Source organism: Dasypus novemcinctus, chromosome 25, assembly GCF_030445035.2.
Source record: "Dasypus novemcinctus isolate mDasNov1 chromosome 25, mDasNov1.1.hap2, whole genome shotgun sequence".
NCBI classification, from domain to species: domain Eukaryota; kingdom Metazoa; phylum Chordata; class Mammalia; order Cingulata; family Dasypodidae; genus Dasypus; species Dasypus novemcinctus.
Window position 1 is genome coordinate 17,058,222 of NC_080697.1, and position 23,685 is coordinate 17,081,906.

Here is a 23,685-nt window from a genome sequence, read left to right on the forward strand (position 1 = left end):
GCCTGAGCCGCCTGCCAGAGGCGGGGTCCTCAGTGCTGACGGTCATGGGGCTGGACCCCCAATGGCTGCTGCTGAAGCGGGGGGACCCACTCAGATCTGGGGTCCATGCAGGCCGCCCGGGGCCTCCTGGAGAACCCCCAGGAGAAAGCCGGGGTTCACAGGCCTACCCAGCCAATAGCATCCTGGGGCCGCCGGACCTCCAGAGAAGCTGCTGGAACCTGCAAGAAGGCCCACCCTGCAGGAGCGTGCCGCCCCCACCTCGCTCCTTATCTCGTGCCACACACATGAATGGACAAGGTGAGGTGAGCAGGGTGCCCGGCCACACTTGGAATAACTGAAAATGACCAGAAGCTCTGCAGGCTCTTCCGGATGTTGCCGAGATTCCGCATCAGGGGGGATTTTGACAGAGCAGGTGGAAGTGATTTTTTTTTTAAGTTGTATTTTTATACTCCACCAAATTGAGACTGCTCAATAGACCAGTAATAAATAATAATAATAGAGAAGCAGACTTGGCCCAACAGATAGGGCGTCCGCCTACCACATGGGAGGTCCAAGGTTCAAACCCCGGGCCTCCTTGACCCGTGTGGAGCTGGCCTATGTGCAGTGCTGATGCGCGCAAGGAGTGCCCTGCCACGCAGGGGTGTCCCCCGCGTAGGGGAGCCCCACGCGCAAGGAGTGCACCCCGTAAGGAGAGCTGCCCAGCGTGAAAGAAAGTGCAGCCTGCCCAGGAGTGGTGCCACACACACAGAGAGCTGACACAACAAGATGATGCAACAAAAAGAAACGCAGATTCCTGGTGCCGCTGATAAGGATAGAAGCAGTCACAGAAGAACACACAGAGAATGGACACAGAGAGCAGACAACTGGGGGCCGGGGGAAGAGGGAAAAAAAAATAATATAGTAACAGTGACACTATCTACCATTTATAGAGAGCTCTTCGTTACCTGGTGCCTGAGTGCTTTACATGCATTAGTTCATTTTGTCTTTACAAGAGGTGGCTAAGGGCATCTTTCTATTTTACTAGACAGAGAGTTTAGGGTTCAGAGAAGTGATGTGACCCAGAGAATCCTCCAGTTCCTAGAAGGTGCTTGTGAGCCCACCCTCCGAGCGCAGCATTTCCAGGGCTGTGCTTCCTTAGTCGCCCCCCAGGGGGGGACAACCTGTTTCAGGAAAACGGCCTCGCGCCACCTCCCCGCAGGGCTGGCCAAGCCCCCGGGGGGCTCCGTGGGTCGGCTGGAGTGGGCAGGTGGGGGCAGGCAGCGGAGGAGGGAGGGAGTGGGGGGGAAGGTTCCGGGCAGGCCTGGGCACACAGGGCCCTGAAGGAAGAGGCAGGGTGGGGGGCGCGGGTGGGTGGGGGGCCGCGGCGGGCGGCGGGCCTCCGTGGGCAGCTTCTGTGCCCGCTGCCTGGAGCCGGCGTGTGGGCTCCTTACTGAAGTGGGTTTTACGGGGCAGGGAAATAAGGCAGCTCGTCAGCCTCGGCGCTGTGGGGAGAGGCCTGCGCCGCCCACCCAGAGCTCTGCCTTCCCGGGGCTGGTGGGCCTTGGAGGGAGGGAAGGGCTATGAGAACAAGGAGATGGCACCGCCGTGGCAGGCAGCTGAGGAAGCCATTTCCAGGGAGGGCGACGCCGAGGACAGGGCTGGCGTGCGGGGGGCAGCGGCCTGAGGGCCCACGGGCAGCAGGTTACGGGGTCGCGGCGGCTGGAGGGACTAAGAGGGCCCTTCCTCGGGGACCAGGGTGAGCTTGGCTGAGGGTGCCTGGGACCAAAACTCTGCTCAGGGCCCTCCAGGGTGAGAGGAGACGCGCGGCCCCTCTGTGTCCCGTGGGCTTCTTTCGCCTCTGACGTCCCCCCCGTCCTCTTCTTTCCCTTCCTCACTCGCCTGCCTCCGCCATTTTCTGCCCACACCTCACTTTCCCCTCAGGCCTCTTCCTCCCTCCTCTCCTGCTTTGCTCGTCTGCTTTGCTGTCTTCTCCCCCATCCGCTGGAGCTCATTTCAGTCTCTCTCTCTCTGGTTGTCGATTCTGCCTGCGCTTTAGAATCACTTCAGAAGCTTTTCAAAATCCCAAGTCTAGGCTGCACAGCATCTCTGGGGGCTGTGGCGGGGGTCCAGGTGTCAGGAGGGTAAGAGTTTCCAGAAGATTCCTCTGTGCGGCCAGGCACAAGCACCTTTCTGAGGGAAAGGCCTCCCAGAGGGAACAAACCATCAGCTCCATCATCTGTCCTGTCCCCCCGGGTCCCCCGCCACAGCCAGCTCCTGCCACTTTGCGGGATCTTGCCAAAAGGAAGCAGCCTCCTGGCTCGAGGGAGGTGAACTCAGGGGCAGGGGCTTGGGGCTCTTTGCTTGAGGCCTCCTGAGAAGCAGAGGCCTGCGCTTTGGTAAAGCACTTTTAAAAAAATTTATTATGCTGAATTCTACCTCAGCTGTCTCCCTCATTTTTACCTCTCCTTTGTTAAAATGTTCAATGGCTCCCACACGCCTTCCTAAAATAGGTGCCATCCCCTCCTCCTGCCAAAAGTCCCCCTGCTCGGCCCATGCCGCATTTCCAGGCCCTTCTCCCATCACTCCCACCTTTCTTCCTTCAGGAAACTTCCACAGAGCCCTGGGCACAGGCGCCTGCACAGAGGCCACACCCACCGGCTCCTTCTCTCAGTTTCTTCCGCAGCAGGCTCCTACCCTGTGCAGAGGGGAGGCCCCACGCAGGCTTGTGCCCTGTGCAGAGGGGAGGCCCCACGGCAGGCTTGTGCCGCATGCAGAGGGGAGGCCCCACGGCAGGCTCGTGCCCTGTGCAGAGGGGAGGCCCCACGGCAGGCTTGTGCCGCATGCAGAGGGGAGGCCCCACGGCAGGCTCGTGCCCTGTGCAGAGGGGAGGCCCACGGCAGGCTCATGCCCTGTGCAGAGGGGAGGCCCACGGCAGGCTCATGCCCTGTGCAGAGGGGAGGCCCCACGGCAGGCTCCTACCCTGTGCAGAGGGGAGGCCCACGGCAGGCTCGTGCCCTGTGCAGAGGGGAGGCCCCACGGCAGGCTCGTGCCCTGTGCAGAGGGGAGGCCCACGGCAGGCTCCTACCCTGTGCAGAGGGGAGGCCCCACGGCAGGCTTGTGCCGCGTGCAGAGGGAAGGCTGCGTGGTGCTGCAAAAACTGAGTTTGAGTTCATTGGTGCGAGTGCCAGTGCTGGCTCTGTCTCTCCTGTCACCGTTCTGTGCCTCAGCTTCCTCGGCCGTCACACGGGGGTGACAACAGCTACCTCACCGGGCCGGGGAGAACCGCGTGAGGGTGATCCCCTGGCCAGCCTGCAGGGATCGGGGGTGTTAACTTGTTCCCGTGGGGCCCCTGTGGCTGACCTCAGGTCCCCCGCACGTGTCACCCCTCTCTCCCTCTTCCTCCATCACTTTCTGACCATCACATCTGCCCGGTTCTTTTACGTGCTGGTTCCACTTCTCCCAGCTCCCCTCTTTTTGGTTATTCCTTCCCTTCTACCAGCTGGGGTGATGTGCAGAGAGCGCGGCGAGACTAGGTGGGGAGGTGCGGGGACCCGGGAGTTCCTGGGACACGCACACCCCCACCCCCCAGAACCTGGGGAGCCTCAGGGAAGAGGCAAGTGGGCCGCTCTCCAGGCCCAGGCTCACCAAGCCCCCATCCCCTGCCCCATAAGGCTGTTAAATTTTCAGCTATTCAAAGGAAAGTGCTTCTGGAAAAAAAGTCCATATTCGGGTGGCACATGACTTTTCAGGACACGTTCCTCCCATAACCAGGGCTGGCAGCACCACGGCAGAGATGTGATCCTTTTATAACGGGGAGGTGGGGGGCGGGCGGGCTGGTGGCAGGGGCAGGATTCCAACCCAGGTCTCTGACACTTAGCCCAGGACCAAAGTCCTCTCCTGAGGCCAGTGAGCGAAGCTCCCGAGGGGCCCGGGGTGCCGGCCGGCCTTCTGTCTTTGCCGTGCGCAGACCATGGGCCAGGCCTGGGGCGGGCACTGTCCGCACACGTGGCGTATTTACTGCCCCCTGAGATTCGGAGAGGGTTTGCCCAACGCCTTCTAGTAGGAAGTGGTAGTAATTCTAGCAGCAATTCTGCTAGTAGGGGGTAACACGGCTTCCCAGTTCAGAGGCCACTTGGCGGCCACCAACGTTGTGCGAGGGACCTAACCTCAAATGGAGGTGATGCGGTCACTGAACCCACGGGCGCCGGATGAACCCTAAATCAGGGCTGGCTAATGCTGCCCTCCAGCTTGTCCATCCCAAGCCTGCACGGTCTTTCCAGGGGAGCCCCAGCAGCCCCCCACTTCCCTTCCCTCTGTGTCTTTGCCCCTTCTCCCTCCCACACTCTCGTGTCCTTGAATGGAGACCAGTGCTTTGACTGCCTTTCACCTGCAGAACGCGGCAGGAGTGACATTGGCCGGTGCCTCCACCTGCCGCTCCCATTCTCACCCTCTGAGAAGTCAGGGGCCATGTAGAGGATGCAGGTTATCCTGCCGGAGGGGCCAGGGAGCACAGCCGACAGGCCCAGGTTTTTGTCTGGTTCCGAGGACTCCCCAGCACCTCGCGCAGGGCCTGGTACGCGAGGGCACTTCGCAAATGAGCCTCGAGTGACTGGGTGACCTGTGGAGCTGCTCCTTTTTTTTTAAAGATTTATTTTTATTTATTTCTCTCCCCTTCCCCCCCGTTGTCTGCTCTTTGTGTCCATTCACTGTGTGTTCTTCTGAGTCCGCTTGTATTCTTGTCAGGTGGCACCGGGAAACTATGTCGCTTCTTTTGTTGCATCATCTTGCTGCGTCAGCTCTCCATGCGTGCGGCACCACTCCTGGGCAGGCTGTGCTTTTTTCACGTGGGGTGGCTCTCTTTGCGGGGCGCACTCCTTGCGCGTGGGGCACCCCTGTGTGGCACGGCACTCCTTGCACGCATCAGCACTGCGCATGGGCCAGCTCCACACGGGTCAGGAGGTCTTGGGGACCAAACCCTGGACCCTCCATATGGTAGGTGGATGGTCTATCGGTTGAACCACAACCACTTCCCAGTCGCTCCTTCTTAATGGTGAGTTTACCTCTCCACACCTCAGTTTCTTCTTCTCTAGAGGGTCATGGTAATAAGGACTTATTTCTTGGTGTTATTGTGAGGCCAGCTGAGCACTTGGTACAGTGCATGCAGGCATCGAGTACATGCTGCCAACATATGGGTGTACCTTGTTTTATTGCTCTTTGCGGATATCGAGGTTTTTTTTTTTTCTTTGTTTTACAAATTGAAGTTTCGTGGCAACCCTGAGATGAGCAAGTCTATTAGCACCATTTTTACAAAAGCAGGTGTTCACTTCATGTCTGTGTCACATTTTGGCAATTCTTGCACTATTTCAAGCTTTTTCATTGTTATTGTATCTGTTATGGTGACCTGTGATCGGTGATCCTTGTTGCTACTACTGTAATTGTCTTGGGCCACCATGAACCCTGCCCATACAAGATGGTGACTCTAATCATTAAATGTATGTTCTGACTGCTCTGCCGACTGGCTGTTCCCCGTCTCTCACCCTCTCCTGGGGCCTCCCTATTCCCTGAGACACAACAATATTGAAATCAGACCAATTCATAGCCCCACACCAGCCTTTAAGTGTTCAAGTGAAAGGAAGAGTTTAAAGACTCTCACTGTAAATCAAAAGCTAGAAATGATTAAGCTTAGTGAGGAAGACATGTCAAAAGCCGAGATAGACCAAAAGCTACACCTCTTGCACCAGTTAGCCAAGTTGTGAATGCAAAGGAAAAGTTCTTGAAGGAAATTAAAAGTGAGTCTCCAGTGAACACATGAATAAGAAAGTGAAACAGTCTTGTTGCTGGTATGGAGATAGTTTGAGTGGTCTGGAAAGAATCTCAAATCAGCCTGGATATTCTCTTAAGCCAAAGTCTAGTCCAGAGCAAAGTCCAAACTCTCTTCAATTCTATGAAGGCTGAGTGAGGTGAGGAACCTGAAGAAAAGTTTGAAGTTAGCAGAGGTTTAAGGAAAGAAGCCATCTCCATAACATCAAAGTGTAAGGTGAAGCGGCAAGCGCTAATGTAGAGGCTGCAGCAAGTTATCTAGAAGATCTAGCTAAGATAAATGATAAAGGTGGCTGCACTAAATGGTGTATTTTCAATGTAGACAAAACAGCTTTCTGTTGGAAGAGGATGCCATCTAAGACTTTCCTTCAAAACGTCAAAGGGTAGGTTGAATGTCTTGGTAAGGGCTAATGCAGCTGGTGTCTTTAAGTTGAAGTCAAGGATCATTTACCATTCTGAAAATCCTAGGGCCCTTAAGAATTAGGCTAACTCAACTCCACCTGTGCTTTAGAAATGGAACAACAAAGCCTGAATGACAGCTCATCTGTTCACAACATGGTTGACTGAATGTTTAAAACCCACTACTGAGAACTACTGCTCAGAAAAAAAGACTCCGTTAAAAATATTACTGCCCATTGACAATGCACTAGTCACCCAAGATCTCTGATGGAGATGCACAACGAGATGGATGTTGTTTTCATGCCTGCTAACACAACATCCATTCAGCAGCCCATGGATCAAGGAGTTATTTAAATTTTCAAGTCTCATTATTGAAGAAGTATGTTTCATAAGGCTGTAGCTGCCATAGTGGGTGATTTGTCTGATGGATCTGGACAAAGTCAATTGAAAACCTTCTGGAAAGGATTCATCATTCTAGATGCCATGAAAAACATTCATGATTCATGGGAGGAGGCTAAAATATTCACATTAGACAACCACCAAGATGGCACAAAGTATGGAGCTGCTAGAGTCAGCTCCTGCTACAGGGCAGTTAGTAAACACCCAGAGCTCTCTGGAGCTAGCTGAAGCACGTGTTTGGGGGTCCAGGAGACCAGAAGACACCCTGCAATATCCTTGAAGGAATGGAAGCAGGACACTGTCCATTTGCAGAGAAGATTCGTAAGTAGAGTGCTCCACGCCCCAGAGGCCAGCGTTCATTCTCCACTGGAGGCTCTAGCCGCCTTGGAAGTTGATCTGCGACTGGAAATGGAAGCTTCACTTCCCAAAAATGGGGGAGGAAGGAATGGTTGGGCACCAACTTCAGCTACTGATGAGTAAATTCAGTTGGCTAAAGTATAATCCTAAGAACAGCTAAAATTTGAACTTGTCCAAGTGAGAAAGAGGCTGGTAGCTGCCATCTTAACTCTGCACCTGGCACGAGGGGAAGCGGGGTGGACTGAAAATCACAGTGCTGGTGGGGACGGCTTCTTTCCATCCAGGTCAGACTGCAGCTCTAGCCTAGGCCCCAGCCCCACCTTTGGCAGGGAAGAAGCTGGAGGAACCTGCGCCAGCCTCTCTGGGAAATTACCAGCCAAGCTGCAGAGGCTGGTGATGATCCTACTTTGGCAGCATGAACTGCCCCAGGAACTGTTCTGTGTCTGGAATTAGACATGTCATTTCCTAAAAACAGGGGAGGAGGGGACGGTTGGCCACCAACTTCAGCTACTGATTAGGAAATTTAGCTGGCTGAAGAATAACCCTAATAACAGCTTAAGTTTGAACCTGTCCAGGTTGGAAAGAGGCCAGTAGCTGTCATTTTGACTCTGCCCCCAGCATGAGGACAAGTCTGGCTGATCGAAAATCACAGTGATGGTAGGAACCAGTTTCTTTCACCCAGATCAGCCTGTTGCCCTAGGCTAGACTTCAGCCCCACCTCTGGCAGGGAGGAGGCTGGTGGGCCCTGCACCAGCCTATCTAGGTAACTGCAGGTACCTTTGGTGGGCACAGGCTGAATAATTGGGAGTCTACGGGGGCAACTGTGGTCATCTTGGACCTGCACTTCATAGATTGCTGCCCACACCTGCAGCGCCATTCCTGCCCCAGGAAGGGGAGAAAGGGAGGTGAAGCTTCATCAGTCTCTCTGGGCAGCTAAAAATGGATTATTCCACACAGCTGTGACTCTGTCCCTACTCCTGGCAAAGGAGAAAGTTGAGAGAAGCTTCATTGGTCCCTGGGGCAATGAGGGCAGCTTGAGCCTCCACAGTTTACAGCACCAACTACATCTTTGGCTCCTACTGCACAACCATCAAGGGAGAAAGAGCAGGAAGCCCTAAACTAAAGAGAAAAACTGTGCCCAGAATAAATACTCTAGTAAGCCAGATGCCAAGACACCAACAAAAAAATTACAATCCACACCTAGAAACAGGAAAATATGGCCCAGTTAAAGGAACAAGATAAGCCTCCAGATGACATAAAGGAGTTGAGACAACCAATCATAGATGTTCAAACAAATCTCCTTAATAAATTCAATGAGATGACTAAAGAGATTAAGGATGCTAAGAAGACATTGGATGAACACAAAGAAGAATTTGAAAGCATACATAGAAAAATAACAGATCTTATGGGAATGAAAGGTGCAATAAATTAAATTAAAAAAAACATTGACTCAGATGTGACCTTCCTACACATGTCTCTTCTGTCACTTTTACTGAACCTGTGGTTGGTGCTGGGGTTTGTGTATGCTCAGGAGACTTGAATCTCTGGATTGTCCATGTGCCAGCTGGGCCCTGAGACTCAGCAGAGTTGCAACACCCACTCTCTGATTCACTGGATGTACTCAGGTCAGCTGACGGGGAGGTGAGAATGGTCAACCGCCACACTAGGGAACCAAGAGTATCTACAGCTGCAAACAGGAGAATCACATCCATCAGCCATGTGGGATCTAAGGGCCCTCTCAATTTCGAGGTGGAGTGGACATTGCCATCCCAGGGTCCACAAGATGGAGGAATATAATATGGATTGGAGTGGACTTGCTGGTATTTGACTATAGAACTGTTGTGACTCTAGCAATGGAAGAAATTGTATCATTGATGTGAAGACAGTGGCCATGGGAGTTGCTGAAGGCAGGGAGAGGAAGGAAAATGTATGATATGGGGCATTTTTGGGACTTGAAGTTGTCCTGAATGATATTGCAGGGACAGATGCAGGACATTGTTTATCCTGCCATAAACTACTGGATGGACTGGGAGAGTGTAAACTACAATGTAAACTATGGTCCAAGTGGTGTGGCAGTGCTCTAGGGTATATTCACCAAATACGATGAATGTGCTTTACTGATGAAAGGGGGTGTTGATGTGGAGGGGGGGGAGTGGGGTATATGGGAACCTCTTATTTTTTTTAATGTAATGTTTTGTGTGATCTATTTATTTATATTTAAAAAGACAATCAAAAAAGAAAAAGAAAAAAGGGAAAAGAAAAAGAAAAAAAAACACACAAAAAACATTGGAATCTTATAATAGCAGATTTGAGAAGGCAGAAGAAAGGATTGGTGAACTTGAAGAAATGGCCTCTGAAAGTGAACATACAAAAGAGCAGATGAAGAAAAGAATGGAAAAAACTGAGCAAGGTCTCAGGGAACTAAATGACAGCAAAAGATGTACAAACATATGTGTCATGGGTGTCCCAGAAGGAGAAAAGAAGGGAAAAGGGGCAGAAGGAATATTTGAAGAAATGATAGCAGAAAATTTCCCAACCCTATTGAAGGACATGTATATCCATGTCCAAGAAGCACAACATATTCCCATCTGAAAAAATTCAAATAGACCAACTCCGAGACACATACTCATCAGAATGTTAAATGCCAAAGACAGAGAGAGAATTCTGAGAACAGCAAAAGAAAAGCAATGCATAACATATTAGGATACCCAATAAGATTAAATGCTGATTTCTCACCAGAAACCATGGAGGCAGGAAGACAGTGGTGTGATATATTTAAGATACTATGAGAGAAAATTTCCAGCCAAGAATCTTATAGCCAGCAAGATTGTCTTTCAAAATTGAGGGTAAGTTTAGAATATTCACAGATAAACAGAAACTGAGAGAATTTCTAACCAAGGGAATAGATTTTCAGGAAATACTAGAGGGTGTGCTAGAGCCTGAAAAAAAAAGACAGGAGAGAGAGGTCGGAAGAGAGTCTAGAAATGAAGATTATATCAATAAAAGTAACTAAAAGTGTGAAAATAAAATATGACAGATAAAACTCATATAGTCAGGAATAAACTTAACCAATGATATAAAGTACTTGTATTCAGAAAACTGCAACTCAATGTTAAAAGAAATCAGAAAAGGCCTAAATCACTGGACAGAATATTCCATGCTCATGGATTGGAAGTGTAAATATCATTAAGATGTCAATTCTACTCAAATTGATATACAGATTCAATGCAATCCCAATAAAAATTCCACCAGCATTTTTTAAAAAAATTGAAAACACAATTATCAAATTTATTTGGAAGGGCAAGGGGTCCTGAATAGCCAGAAACATATTAAAAAGGAAAAGCGAACTTTCATCTCCATACTTCAAATCATATTACCTGGCTACAGTGGTAAAAACAGCATGGTACTGGCATAAAGACAGACACATAGACAAATGGAACCAAATTAATTGATGGTTCAGAAACAGACCCTCACATATATGGTCAAATGATTTTTGACTAGCCTGTCAAACCCACACAGCCCGGGCAGAACAGTCCCTTCAACAAATGGTGCTGAAAGAATTGGATATCCATAGATGAAAGAAGGAACAAGGACGCCTATCATATACCTTATCAAAAAATTAACACAAAATGGATCCAAAAGCCTAAAAATAAAAGCAAGAACCATAAAACTTCTAGAAGAAATTATTGCAAAATATCTTCAAGACCTTGTGGTAAGTGGTGGGTTCTTAAAGGAGATAAGAGGAGGGCTGAGATGGACTACTGATTTTAATGTATGCAGAAGTTTTAATTAGTTTTACTGTAAAGGTGTGGAAATGTATAGAGTGGATGGTAACAAATAGTGAGTAGCAGCTAGTTTATAAATGGGGATGTGGCTAAAAATGGTATTCTAGGTATGTATGTGCCAACTGACAGAATACTAGAGAATAATCTAGGAACTGAATAGTACAGTAAACTAAGAGGTGGATGAGAATTGTGGTTGATGGTACAGATGCAAGAGTGTCCTTTGTGAGCTAGAGCAGATGTACATCACTACTGCAGGGTGGTGCGAATATGGAGAAGCATGGGAAAAATATAGCTGGAGTGACCTATGGATCGTGGTTAGCAGTAATAATATAATATTCTTGCATCTATGCGAAAGATGTACTGTGTAGATAATGGGGCAGTATGGAAAATGTGTGCCAAATGTATACTATGGATGTGGTAACAATCAGATATTATCTTATCTGTAACAAATGTTTCACCACAGTGTGGTGTGTTGATAGAGGGGTGTTGTTTGGAAATTCTGCACATGTGCATGATTGTCTTATAAGTTTATAACTTCTGTCATAAAAAATATATTTAAAAAATAATAATAGGGTGGGTTGGGGGAAAAATACACCAAAAATAAGAGGACTATAATTAGTAGTAAGATTTTGACAATATTCTTTCATGGTTTGTAACAAACATCTCATGACAATGCAAGGTGTTGGTGAAGGGTTCATGTATGGGACCCCTGTATGATGGTATGCATGTTTGTTTTATAAGTTCACAACTATTACTATACACTTATTGTTTATGTATGTTTATGGATGAGTGATATACTTCAACAAATTTTTAAAAAGCCACATTAGCAGGAGTTTGGAAGAAGTTGATTCCAACCCTCATGGATGACTTTGACCTGTTCAAGACTTCAGTAGAGGAAGCAGCTGCAGATGTGGTGGAAATAGCAAGAGAACTAGAGTTTAGAAGTGGAGCCTGAAAATGTGGATTTCTGTAATCTCACGATAAAACTTGAACGGATGAGGAGATGCTTCTTATGGATGAACAAAGAGAGTGGTTTCTTGAGATGGAATCTACTCAAGAACTCCTCAGGGAACTAAATGACAGCAAAAGATGTGCAAACATATGTGTCATGGGTGTCCCAGAAGGAGAAAAGAAGGTGAAGCTGCTGTGAACATTGTTGAAAGGACAACCAAGGATTTAGAACACGAATCGACTTAGCTGATAAAGCAGCAGCAGGGTTTGAGCAGATCGGCTCTGATTTGTCCCACCGTGGGCAAAATGCTATCAAAGAGCATCACACGCTGCAGAGAAACCTTTAGTGAAAGGAAGAGTCGACTGATGTGACAAACTTCATTGTCATCTTATTTTAAGAAATCGCCACAGCCACCCCAACCGTCAGCAACCGCCACCCTGATCACTCAGCTGCCATCTACACGGGGCAAGACCCTCCACCAGCAAAGAGATTACGGGTCGCTGAAGGCTCAGATGACGGTCAGCATTTTTTAGCAACAAAATATTTTTAAATTAAGGAATGTACATGTTTTAGACAATGCTATTGCATACCTAACTGACTACAGTAGAGGGTAAACGTAACTTTTACTCACTAGGAACCCAAAGAATTTGTGTGACTCGCTTTATTGCAATATTCACTTTACTGCGGTGGTCTGGAGCTGTCTCCGAGGCAGGCCTGTCGCTTTTCATTACGGGTGCTGTGGTCAGTTCCAGGACAGGGCAGAGCCTGGCATTCTTCGTGCAGACCTGCAGCCTCCGCGGGAGGCTTCAGGCGACAAAGGGCACTTCTCCCCAGCACCCTTCTCTCCCTGCGACCACAACTGCTGACGGTGTGTCCTCGATTTCTGGGAGTGCCCTGAAAACCGGTAGCCAAGAGACTGGGCGGGGGAAACCCAGCACTCCCGCTCGCATCCCGTTCCAGCTCAGCCGCGCGGATGTCCCCGGGCTGCGTGCTGCACGGTGGGGGAACTCAGGTGGTAGCTAAGCCGGATGCCGAAGCTCGGTCGTCGCGAAGCCCTAGGCTGAGCACCTTTGCGGGCCAGGCTCCGTGTGGGCCCCTGTGGGCAGAGCAGGGATGCTGGGGTGTCCCCATTCCGGCACTGGGAGGAGGTCTCGGGAGCCGTGGCTTAGTGGTGAGCTGGGCGGGGCTTGCCAGGGCAGCAGAGCTCTGCAGCCCGGCAGCCCCAGCGACCTCGGCAGGGAGAGGTTTCCCTGATGCAGGCTGGAGGATGACCTGGATTATCCCGGCTTGATCGCTGATGTGACGGATCTAAGAGCATCCTAAATCAGCGAGAGGCCTGGGGGCCCAAACGTCCCTCGTCCCAGTTCTTAAAAGAGATGGTCCTCTAGATTTGGGGGGAAAGTTTAGGATGTGTTGCAAAGCTTTAGGGTGCACTGGAAAGCGATTGTCTTGGGAGTTAAAGACCTGGTTCCCCTTGTCTTCTAGCTGGTAGCCTGGGACAACTCCCTGCCCCTGCCCAGGCCCGTTTCCTCGCCTGTGCCTGGCCTCTTCTTATTTCACACACAGGAGCCGCGCCAGGAGCTAAGGGCTTTGGCACACCAGAGCTCCACCGGGGCCCCCAGGGCTGCGCGCAGGCCTGGTAAACGTTCAGCCTTTTGTTCCTTCTTTTATTGGGCAAAGTCCCTGGCCCCCCTGCTGGGAGCCAGGACAGTGACAAACCAGACAGGGGCCTTCCTGCCCCCGGACATCACAGCCCACCGCTTCCAGGTGTAAGCAGGAGTGGACAGCTGGGGCCAGGCCCCCCCAAGGCGGATGACCTCACCCTCTTCTGGGCTCTGAAGGCCCGTAGTCCATCTCTGCCTTCCTGGGTCCATCTCCCCACGAGACTGAGCCCCTTGAGGCTGGAACCTTAACCACGGTGCAAGGCAGTGTGTGTAGCCGTTTAGCTAACAGGCTCCGGAACCAGAGAGACGGGTTCGAATCCTGACTTGGCTACTCTCAACCGGGTTGATACCAACCTCACTGGTAGAATTAAGAATTAGGTAGTTACGGGGCTGTGTCGGGCACGTTCTGTCCCAGGCTCGGTCAGCAGCAGCAGTTCTCCTTAGTCCCACAAGTCCCATTGCTATTCTGGCCTCTTCTATGGGGTCTGGTCCAGCAGGGTCCAGGTTAGAGTCTGGCTTGAGTGGAGGGGGCAGCGGCTCCCCGTCTCCCGGGGGTGGGGGGACCTCCGCTGGCTGCCATCTGGCAGGAAGGCCGGTGGCCTCTCTGCATAGCTGTGAGCTGTGGGTTAAACGGAGGCTCTCAGGTTCCAGCCTCTGGGAAAGGGGACACCGGTCCAGGCTCTTTCCACCCATTGTCATGGGGAGCATTGTCTTTCCTCTCCACTCAGGTTGCCGAGCCCGGCCTCCAGCTTTGGAATCCTTTATCTGAGCAAAGCCGCAGAGACGTTTGCCTTCTTGTCTCTTATTTCAGCTCTCTGGGAGGCAGAGGGAGCGCATGTCCCCATTTACGGAAGGGAACCCAGGCCCAAAGAGGGTGAGCAGCCAGCCCGCCGCCGAGTTGGCTGCCACCTTAGCACGGGTCTCCTGATGGGAAGGCCAGCCTTCTTTGAACCTCAGTGACTTGGCCCCTGAAGTCATTGGGCAGAAGAAGGCTGAGAAAAGGGCTTTCCCTGGGCAGCCAGAGGCTTTGCGCAGCTTTGGAAGGAGCAGCCAAGGGGCCTTAACCGGGTGTGTTATGAGCCAGTGCCCGCTGACAGGCTGGTTCTTTTAGGACGAGACAGTTTAGACTTGTCCACCCCGGCTTGGGGAGAGAGGCCCAGCAGGGGTGCAGTTCGGGCTCTCTTTGGGGCTGGGCTGATGGAAGCCCCAGGAGGCCCCCCTGGAGGAGGGGACGGTGGAGCTGCCTCCCTTGCTTTGGGGGAGGTCACCCGATGACCACGCCGCAGGCCACTTCACAGACCCAACCGCGGGCCGGGCAGGAGGTCAGAGTCGGGTCCAGAGCGGGTTTCTGCGGCTGCATCCAATGGGGGTGAAGCGCACAGCGCTGCCATCCGCGGCTCTGGAAACGACACTCTTGAACCTGAGTTTCGATGTCTGTAAAATGGGGGGTGGGTGGGGGCACTTGGCCCCCGAGATGACTGTGGAGACTGGATGGGAGTGGCCCGAGCTGTGCTGGAGGCACAATCACCATGGCCCACGGTGGCTTTCCACGTGGGGAAGTGACCGCCAAGTCCTAGGTGACACTGCAGGTCATTTAGCATCCTGGCCCCCACCCCGCTAAATGCCCATTGTGACACCAGAAACCTCCCTAGCCCCCAGAGGGTGGGGGGTGCACTCCCCAGGTGAGAGCCACTTCTCCCCATCCCAGACGTGGGGGAGGCTCTCTGACCCCAGCTGCTTTGGGGCGTAACTCCGACCCCTGCCCTCCCGCCCTGGTCTCCCTGACCCAGAGGCCACCTCGCACTTTCTGTACAGATCATCGGGTGCTGCTGAGCTGCTTTCCTCCCTCTGACGTGTCTTCAGCTTGGGGCCTGCACACATCAGGGGTTCAGGATCTGGCCCCCCACCCAGAGGAGCAGAGCCTGCCCTCCTGATGCTGGGAAGCGGCAAGGCACGGTGATTAACTCTGGATGTCATGAATATCTGTGGCTCAGGTGTCCCAGGGTACAGTTAATGGAAAGGGGTGGCAGTGCCCTTGGAAGGGGCATTGGGTTGCTGGCGGGTTGGAGGCCTGGGTGACTATCCCCTGAGGAGCCTCGGGAGGAGGGAGTCGGACACTGCCCGGCTGATTAGGGGGCAGAGGCCCAAGGGGGCAGCGCTATGAGAAACTGGGCCAGGGGGCCTGGGTCGCGACCCCATTAGTCGCTGCCCGCTCTGGGGCTGGGACTGAGGAAAGGAGGAGGGGCAAGCCTGAGGCCAGGCCTGCTGGGTTAGCACGAGGCAAAGCTTCCGCCATCAAGTAACTTCTCTTTTGCGTCATCATTCTACAGAGGGACTTTGTACTCATCATTTGACAAATGTAACTGAGGCCCAGAAACAGAGGCTGAAAGCCGCTTAGCCAGGAGGGGGAGAATTCAGGGACTGAACCTTCCTTAGCGCTGGGGATTTGCTTCAAGGGGAGGAACTGACGGGGGAAGAGGCCACCACCGTGGGGCTGTGACGGTCAGCGGTTGCGTCTGAGGACAGGTGAGAAGGTGGAGACCTTGCTTCCTGGCGCCTCCAGCTCTGGGAGGACACAGCTGCACTGTGTGGCTGGGGCAGGGAGAGGGGCAGACAGATGGTTCTGGTGGCTCCTCACTCTGGAGGCTGCTCAGCTGATGCCAGGGGCCACCCTTGAGGGGAGCAGTTTTCCATGAGGCCCTTCCCATGCCAAAGCAGAACCAGCTGGGAGAAGCAAAGCTCAGGAAAGAAGAAACTATTTCCAGGTATCAGGACAGAGCTTCTGGTTTCTACCAAGATGGTGAACTAGGATCTGCTGGTTCTCACCCCAAAGTCGACCCCTGGTGAAACTACGGAAATAAGAGGGAAATATGGATTCCTAGAAGTCGATGAACAAACAAACAAAAGATTGTGAGACACCTGAGAAGACCAAAAGCTATTTGAGCTGATGTGGACGTTGGGGAGGAGGGAGGCTGCCCAGCTCAGAGGAGAGGGCGAGGGAATTTGTGGAAAGGAAGCGCTGCAAATTCTGCTTCCATCTCTCCCTGGAATTAACTTGGGGCAATCATTGTCTGCTCCTCTCCTAAGAGGACTGTGACAGCATCTCTGGGGGGGGGGGTAAGGAGTGGATGAAAACTGGTGGTGAGAGACCAGCGGCTCACACCTTCTTTCAGTGAACCCCTGGAGCTAGTTTATGAAAAAATCTATGCTATCCTCTGTGAGTGATGTTTTTCCTTAAAGGTGGAGAGATCAATAGTGCTTCTGATGGGACTGGCGCTCCCATCCTGGTGCCCATGTCTGTCCTTGTCTTAAACCGCTAGGGAATGGCACAGACTGGCCTTGGTTGTGCCTCCAATACTCATTACTAGAGAGTGGCTAATACCAATGGAACTTGAACAAGGCAAAGTATCTCGTGAACCTTTTCATCTTTCGTTTATTCTAGAAAAACTCTGTTGCTATTATTTTTTTCAAATATTCCTTCTGCTCAGTTTTTGTATTTTCTCTCTTCTGTAACTCCTCTATCGGATATCCTTGCCTTCCTGGAAAGGGGCTACTTACTGTACTGAACTAAGTCTAGCTCCTGACTCAAGAAAACCACAGCAGGCTCTAGGGATCTCGCTTGAAGAGTGCGTCTGCTATAAGAGAAAGTCAACACTGAAAAGTATATGCCATCTGGAGCAGGATTATTAGAACGAAAGGACCATAGAGAAAAATATTAGCAAAATGAAACAAGAATAAGAAATCACAAAAAAGGAAAAAAATTGTAAATTGGAATACCAATTTGAAGAATTCCCCCCTGAATGTATCAAGAAAGGATTAATGGATCGAAATATATATATAAACTAGGAGATCTGGCACCTAGAAGTAGAAGTACTGACATCCGATATAGGAGTTACAGAAGAGAGAACTATACAAAAACTGAGCAGAAGGAATATTTGAAAAAAATAATAGCAATAGAGTTTTTCCAGCATGAATGAAAGATGAAAGGGTTCACAAGATAGTGCAAAACAGGAAAGATAAGGAAAATCCACAATTAGACACACTACAGTAAAATTCAAGACTATCAAAGACAAAAGAAAATGCATATTTTCCAGAAAGAAGGAGGTCAGCCACAAAGGTATGAGAATTAGATGATCATCAGACTTCTCAACAGTAACATGGATTGATATTTCTGAAGTTGTGAAGAAAAATAAAATTGAACCTAGACTTTTATATCTGGTGAAATTCTCATTCATATTTGAAGAAACAAGAAAAATATTTTCAGATTTACAAAGCTTTAGAAGGTATACTACACAAAGACCCATACGGAAATAACTTATTGCAGGACGTAAATAAGAAGAGAAGAAAATCCGGGAGATGCTTCAAGAGACATGGGATGTAAAGGTGATAAAGATCTTGGTAAAGACTGTTGTTATTTTAAAAAAGAAAAAAAAAACTAGGACAGATAAAAGAAGTAGAGAAAACACATCCATAATGACCTAGAATTAAAATTTTAAACCAGATATTATCATCATAAGGTGCTGCACTGAGGTGGGGAGACCAAAGAAGCATGCAAGAGTGCTGGTCATGTTGAGGGAAGTGACAAATATTGATTTGTCTAAGCTATTAATGGAAACATTTGGACATGAGTAAGAGTAATTACCTTGAGAGCAAACTAGAATTTATAACTTCTCCATTAACAGAAGTAAGCCTGATTTAGCCAATGGAAAGCAGGAAAGGAGAAAGAAATAAAAAGTACAAACAAAAAGTACAGTAAATGGAAAATAAGACGGTGTAGAAATAAGCCTAATATTAACAGCCTTTACAATAGGTGTAAATGGATTAAACTCAACAATTAAAATAGAGCCCTTCATATTGGGTAAGATAATAAGATCTAATAATACACGCCCTAAAGAGACATTCTTAAATAAATAAGTACAGGCATACTGAAAATAAAGGATGGAAAAAGATATATGAGGTGAAAAAAATAAAGCTAAGGTAACAACCTTAATTTCTGGAAAAAAGAAATTAAGGCCAAAAAATATCATAAAGGACAAAGAAAGATATATCTTGGTAAAGATAAAGTAAACAAGAAGATACAACCATCATAAACAGGTAACTAATGATGTTTCAACATACACAGAGGTAACAACTGACAGAACTGCAGAAAGAAATATATAAAGTAACAATTACAGTTGGAGATTTTTTATAACCATTTCTGAAACTGATAGATCAAATGGGGAAAAATAAGTAGAAAAATTGAAGAATTGAATAATATAGTAAGTTTAAGCTATTTTTTATATATAGAGAACTCTACACTGAACACTTTCCTTTTAAACACAGAAAGAACATTTATGAGCATGTATTAAGCCACAATAAATTCCAAAGGATCAATATCATATGGACTATGTTTTTTTAAAATTATAATTCAATAGAAATAAATAAGGAGAGCTAAAAAAGGTCACATGTGTTTGGAAACTAAATGACATGTTACTGTATAACTCTTGGTTTTAAATGAAAATTGAAAAGGAATTTGAGAAATGTTTAGAACTGAACAATAGTGAAAACACAGAAATTTTGTAGGATTGTAAAAGCTGTACACAGAGCAAAATGTATGGCGTTAAATGCATTTGTTAAGGAACAAGAGAGGTTAAAAATAACAGACATAGCATTCTTCTCAAGAAGTTGTAAAAGAGCCACAGGGCAAAATAAAAGACACAGAAAGAAGGAAATAATTAAGAAAAGGTCAGAAATCAATGAAATGGAGAAAAACCCCACTAACACCAGGGGAGATAAATGAAGCCAAGAGCTGGTTCATTGCAAAGATGAATAAGATAAAAGAACCTTTGGCAAGACTAAGAAAACAGAAAGAAGCTACAAATAAATGAAATATGGATTGAAAAAGGGGAAATAACTATATCATTTATAACTTTTTATTATAACAGAAAAAAGATTTAAGAATAATTTAAAACATTATGATCAACTATGTGGTCATAAATTTGAAAAACCTGGATGAAATATAAAGACTCCTAGAAAAATATACAAACCCAAAATTGGTGCAAGAAGACAGGGAGAAATTGAAATGGGGGTCAAAGAACTCCCCTCCCCAAAAATGCAGACTTGGGTGTTTTTACATTTGATTCTCCCAAAATGTCAAAGAAGAATAAATTCCTATCTTATGCATGTTACAGAAAATTTTAGGCCAGAAAATTTAAGGACATAGCTTCAGAAGTTCTAAATCAAAAGATCTGCCAATCAGATACAACAGTATTAAAAATAATACATTATGGAATATACTACAGGAGTAAAATAATGATTGTCCCAATCAATGCAGAAAAAGCTTTTGATAAAGATCAACCACTTTTTATAATAAAAACTCTCTGTAAACTAGTAAGACAAGGTTAAATAGGAAAATCCTACTATAACAATTGTATTTAATGACAAAGCTTTAGATGCATTTATTTTCTTGAAGATGAAGACACAGAGAGGATGCTCAGCCTTGCCATCACCATTTAACATGCTCTATGGAAAGATAAAGATATGAAAGGGGCAAGGATTGGAAAGGAACAGATAAAATACTTTGTTTTGTAGATAATATGATCATCTACATAAAAACAGAATTAACAGACTATTTAAAACTAATAAGAGTTCAGCAAGTTTGCCAGGTAAAAGATGGGCTTTTAAAAGTCAAAGCATTTCTCTATGCCAGTAACAATCAACTAAACAATATAATAAAAGTAAGATATCATTCACAATAACAAGACCGTAGTATTTCTAGGGGATGATGGGGGATATGTAAGGCTTCTATTTAGAAAACTGTAAAATTCTTGTTTTATCTAGTATATCTAATATGTGGTATATAATCTGAACAGATGATTTTTGTATTATAAAAAAACTGATAATGCCCTAAGTTAATTTCAAATTCAAGATCATTTCAACAAAAATTCCAGCTGGTTGTTTGAAGAACTTGGTAAAATTACTTTAAAATTTCCATAGAAGAATAAGAACAAGTAGTTAGGTCAACCTTTAAAAAGAAGAGTGAAGAGAAGAAAATTGCCCCACCAGATATTAAGGCATATCAAAAAAGCTATGTTTTTTGAGACAGTGTGATATGTTTCAAGAATAGACAAATGGACTAAAGGAATAGAATAGAGGATCAGACAAGGACGCTGGACAATGTAGGAATTTTATATACGATAAATGGAGAAAAGGCCATTGCTTGGTAAACCGATCATGGGGAAATGTGGCCACTTACATGGAGAAAAATAAAATTGGACCCCTATCTAACAGCACATACAAGGTCTAAAAGCAGAAAACGTAGGAAGGAGAATATAGTTGTGACTTAGAAGAGAGGAAGGACTCCTCAAACCAAAACCTGAAAACACAAACTGGAGGACAAAAGTTTGATCAATTTGATTTCATCAGGATTAAGGATTTCTAGTCAATGAGGGACAAAGTTGATAGATAGATGAGAGTGGCAGTAGCCATTTCCAATACCTGAAACCAACCAGGGGTTAATATCTGGAACATGAGAAAGAATGCTTACAAATCAACAAAGAAAAGACAGCCATCCCAGGAAAAACTGGCAGAGGATTTACAACTCAAAGAGGCCTCAGGCATGTCAGGAGGTGTGCAAACCCATTAGTCACTAGAGGAATGGATCACGTTAGAGAAAATCAGAAGGCTGGACAACACCCGTTGTAGATCAGTGAGTGGAAAGGGAATCTTCGGCATTGCTGGTGGGAAGGTAGGGCTTAGTCAATTCAGCATGTGCATACCTCATGAGCCAGCACTTCCAGACCCCCGGTGGTATCCCCAGAGGAACGCTCCCGCCGGTCAGAGGGCTCAGGCCTAAGCGCTGGCATTGCATTTCTGTGGTATGGAATTGGAGGCAAGCTGGGGGTCCCTCCCTGGGGGTGTGAGTGGGGTGACCAGCTCCTCCCGGTTTCCCTGGGGCTTTGTTTGTTTTGGCACTAGAAGTCCATGTCCTGGGGACCTGGAGGTTTGCCTAAAATGTGTTGGCTGCGAACCAGGGAATACTAGGCAGCAAGTAAGAGCAACAGCTTGGCCTAGCAACATGGGTGGGATTAGAAATAGCTCTCAGAGGAAAACATTAGGAAACAAAATGAAACCGGTAATACGAGACCGTTCAGGTAAACAAAAATTATGTGCTCACTAGACGACAATACAAATTTTCTAAGAAGATGTAGGAAACTGAAACTCATTAGAACTATTGAACAGGGAAGGAGAGATTATGGGAATGGAGAATAACGACAGCCATAAAAACAAGAGTGGGGCCTTGTAGGGACCAATGGGATAAGGTGCCATAAACTAGGGCGTATGATTCCCTCAACTCTTCTAGGCCTGCGTCTCAGAAGAAAAAAAAATTCTGGGGAGGCATGTGTCCCAGGATCTCCATCGCTGGGACTTTCTGGTGGCTGGGGTGAGAGAGGTACCCCAAAGGCTCTTAGAGGGAAAGGGGTGAGGTCTGTGTGAATTGGCATTGTTTGAGGCCCAGTGGGGTGAGCCTGGTGGGAAACCCGGGGAAGGGAGCCCTCCTCAGGCCTGCCCGGCCCTCGGCTGGTGGCCTGGGCTGCCATTGTCCCTGTCAGAGGCCCTGAGAGGGATCTGGGCGGAGCCGGGAAGGAGGCTTCCTCAGCTCTCCCGCCACCACCTCCACCTAGGAGCAAAGGCGAGAGGAGGCCTCTGAGCAAGTCCTTCCCTCAGGATCTGGGGCCAGTGCGAGCCCCTGGAGGCAGGGAGGGTGCTCGTTCCCCTCAGGACTCGGGGCTGAAGCAGGAGGTCTGCAGAAGAGGCTTCGGGCTGCTCCCGAGGGCATCCTACCTCATCGAAGTCAGCCACCTCCGCACAGTTCTCCAGGACCCGGGAGTAGAAGGACTGTCCTGTGGAGGCGGGAAGAGGAAATTTTAGTCAGACCCTTTGGAGGCGGGAAGAGGAAATTTTAGTCAGACCCTGTGGAGGCAGGAAGAGGACATTTTAGTCAGACGGCGAGCGTGGGGCCAGAAGTCAGGCTTCATTCAGTCAGGTAGCTGAAGGGAAGTGTTTGGATTAACCGTGGGCCCTTCTAGCTTGCGCAGCTCTCTTCAGGGTGAGGCAAATCTCCCACATGACGCCTTGTGGGATCCTCTCCACAGCCCCAAGAGGCAGGGAGCCCCAAAATCATCAGCTCCGTTTTACAAACCGGGATACCAACGCCAGGGAAACCCGAGGCTGGTGAGGGGCGGACCCGCAGGGCCTGTCCTGGCCTCCTGCAGCCCCCTCGCCCCAGCTCTCCCGGCCTCCCCTGGCTCCTGCTGCCCCAGGCTGGGCCGCCCTGAGCAGAGGCCTGGTCTGGAGGGTGGCGACATCGGTGGAGCCCGGGTCCCTCTGTGACCCCGACTGCAGCCAGGCCCGGGACAAAAGAATGTCAAGCCCAGCCCCTCCTCCCGAAGCTGAGGGCCTCCATCGTCCTCCACTCTCATCATCATGGTTTTTGCCAGCCTTAGCAGAGGGGAAGGCCCCAGGCGGTTTCTCCACCCACCACTCTCCCGTGGCCGCTTTCCCCAGTCGCACGGGCAATGGAGTTTGTGGTTTGGACTCACACTGCCCCAGAACCGCCCCTGCCCCCATCCACAAGTGCTCACAGGGTACAAGCAGAGCCGCCCTCTTCCCCGGGCCTGTGCAGTCAGAATGGGCCCACGCGACTGGAAAATCCAAAATCAGGAGAGCACTGAGGGTGGGTTGAGAGGGCTGGGGTGGCCTCGTGTGGATGACGCTAGCTCGTTTCGTTGACTTTGAGAAAATTCCCTGGCGTCACCAACGGTGTCACCAATGTCCCAGGCCTTGTACAGGACGCTCAGGAGACAGGGATGGACAAGGCGCCCCGGGCCCCTGACTCGGGGAGCAGAGGACAGGCAACTGCATGGGTCGCCAGTTCAGGACCACACAATGTGGACCCCACAGACAATTTGAAATACAGAAGTGGGATGAAGTAGGGAGGATAAATGCTGCTTTGGGGGAGAAACCCAGAGAGGGATGGATTGTTTCAGATAAACGATTATTATTTAGGATTAATTTATTATTCTCTGACCCACAAAAAAGGTAAGAAATAACATGTATAATAGGATCTTGTTTATACAAGTAAAACAAAAGTCTAACCATGTGCATCCATTTTGTACGTGAGTAGGGACGTGGAACCATTAAAAGGGTTATACCTGGGGAGCGGAGGGAGGTGGTACCGGGAGCAGCATGTTTGCCTTTTGACTGGATGCACTTGGAAATTTTTTAACGGCCAGGCTTTACTTTTGTAATGGAAAGAAAAATGCTTTTAACTCTCCACCACACAAGACAG

General features: G+C 48.7%; 1 protein-coding gene across 1 annotated transcript in view; it reads right to left on the reverse strand.

Moving 5' to 3' along the window:
* The window catches only part of OTOF (otoferlin), a 116,358-nt gene that overhangs the window by 72,928 nt on the left and 19,745 nt on the right, over positions 1-23,685 (reverse strand). Inside the window, exon 2 of the mRNA XM_058287741.2 lies at positions 22,179-22,237. Coding sequence (XP_058143724.1) covers positions 22,179-22,237 — 59 coding nt within the window. The remainder of the gene's footprint in view (positions 1-22,178; positions 22,238-23,685) is intronic.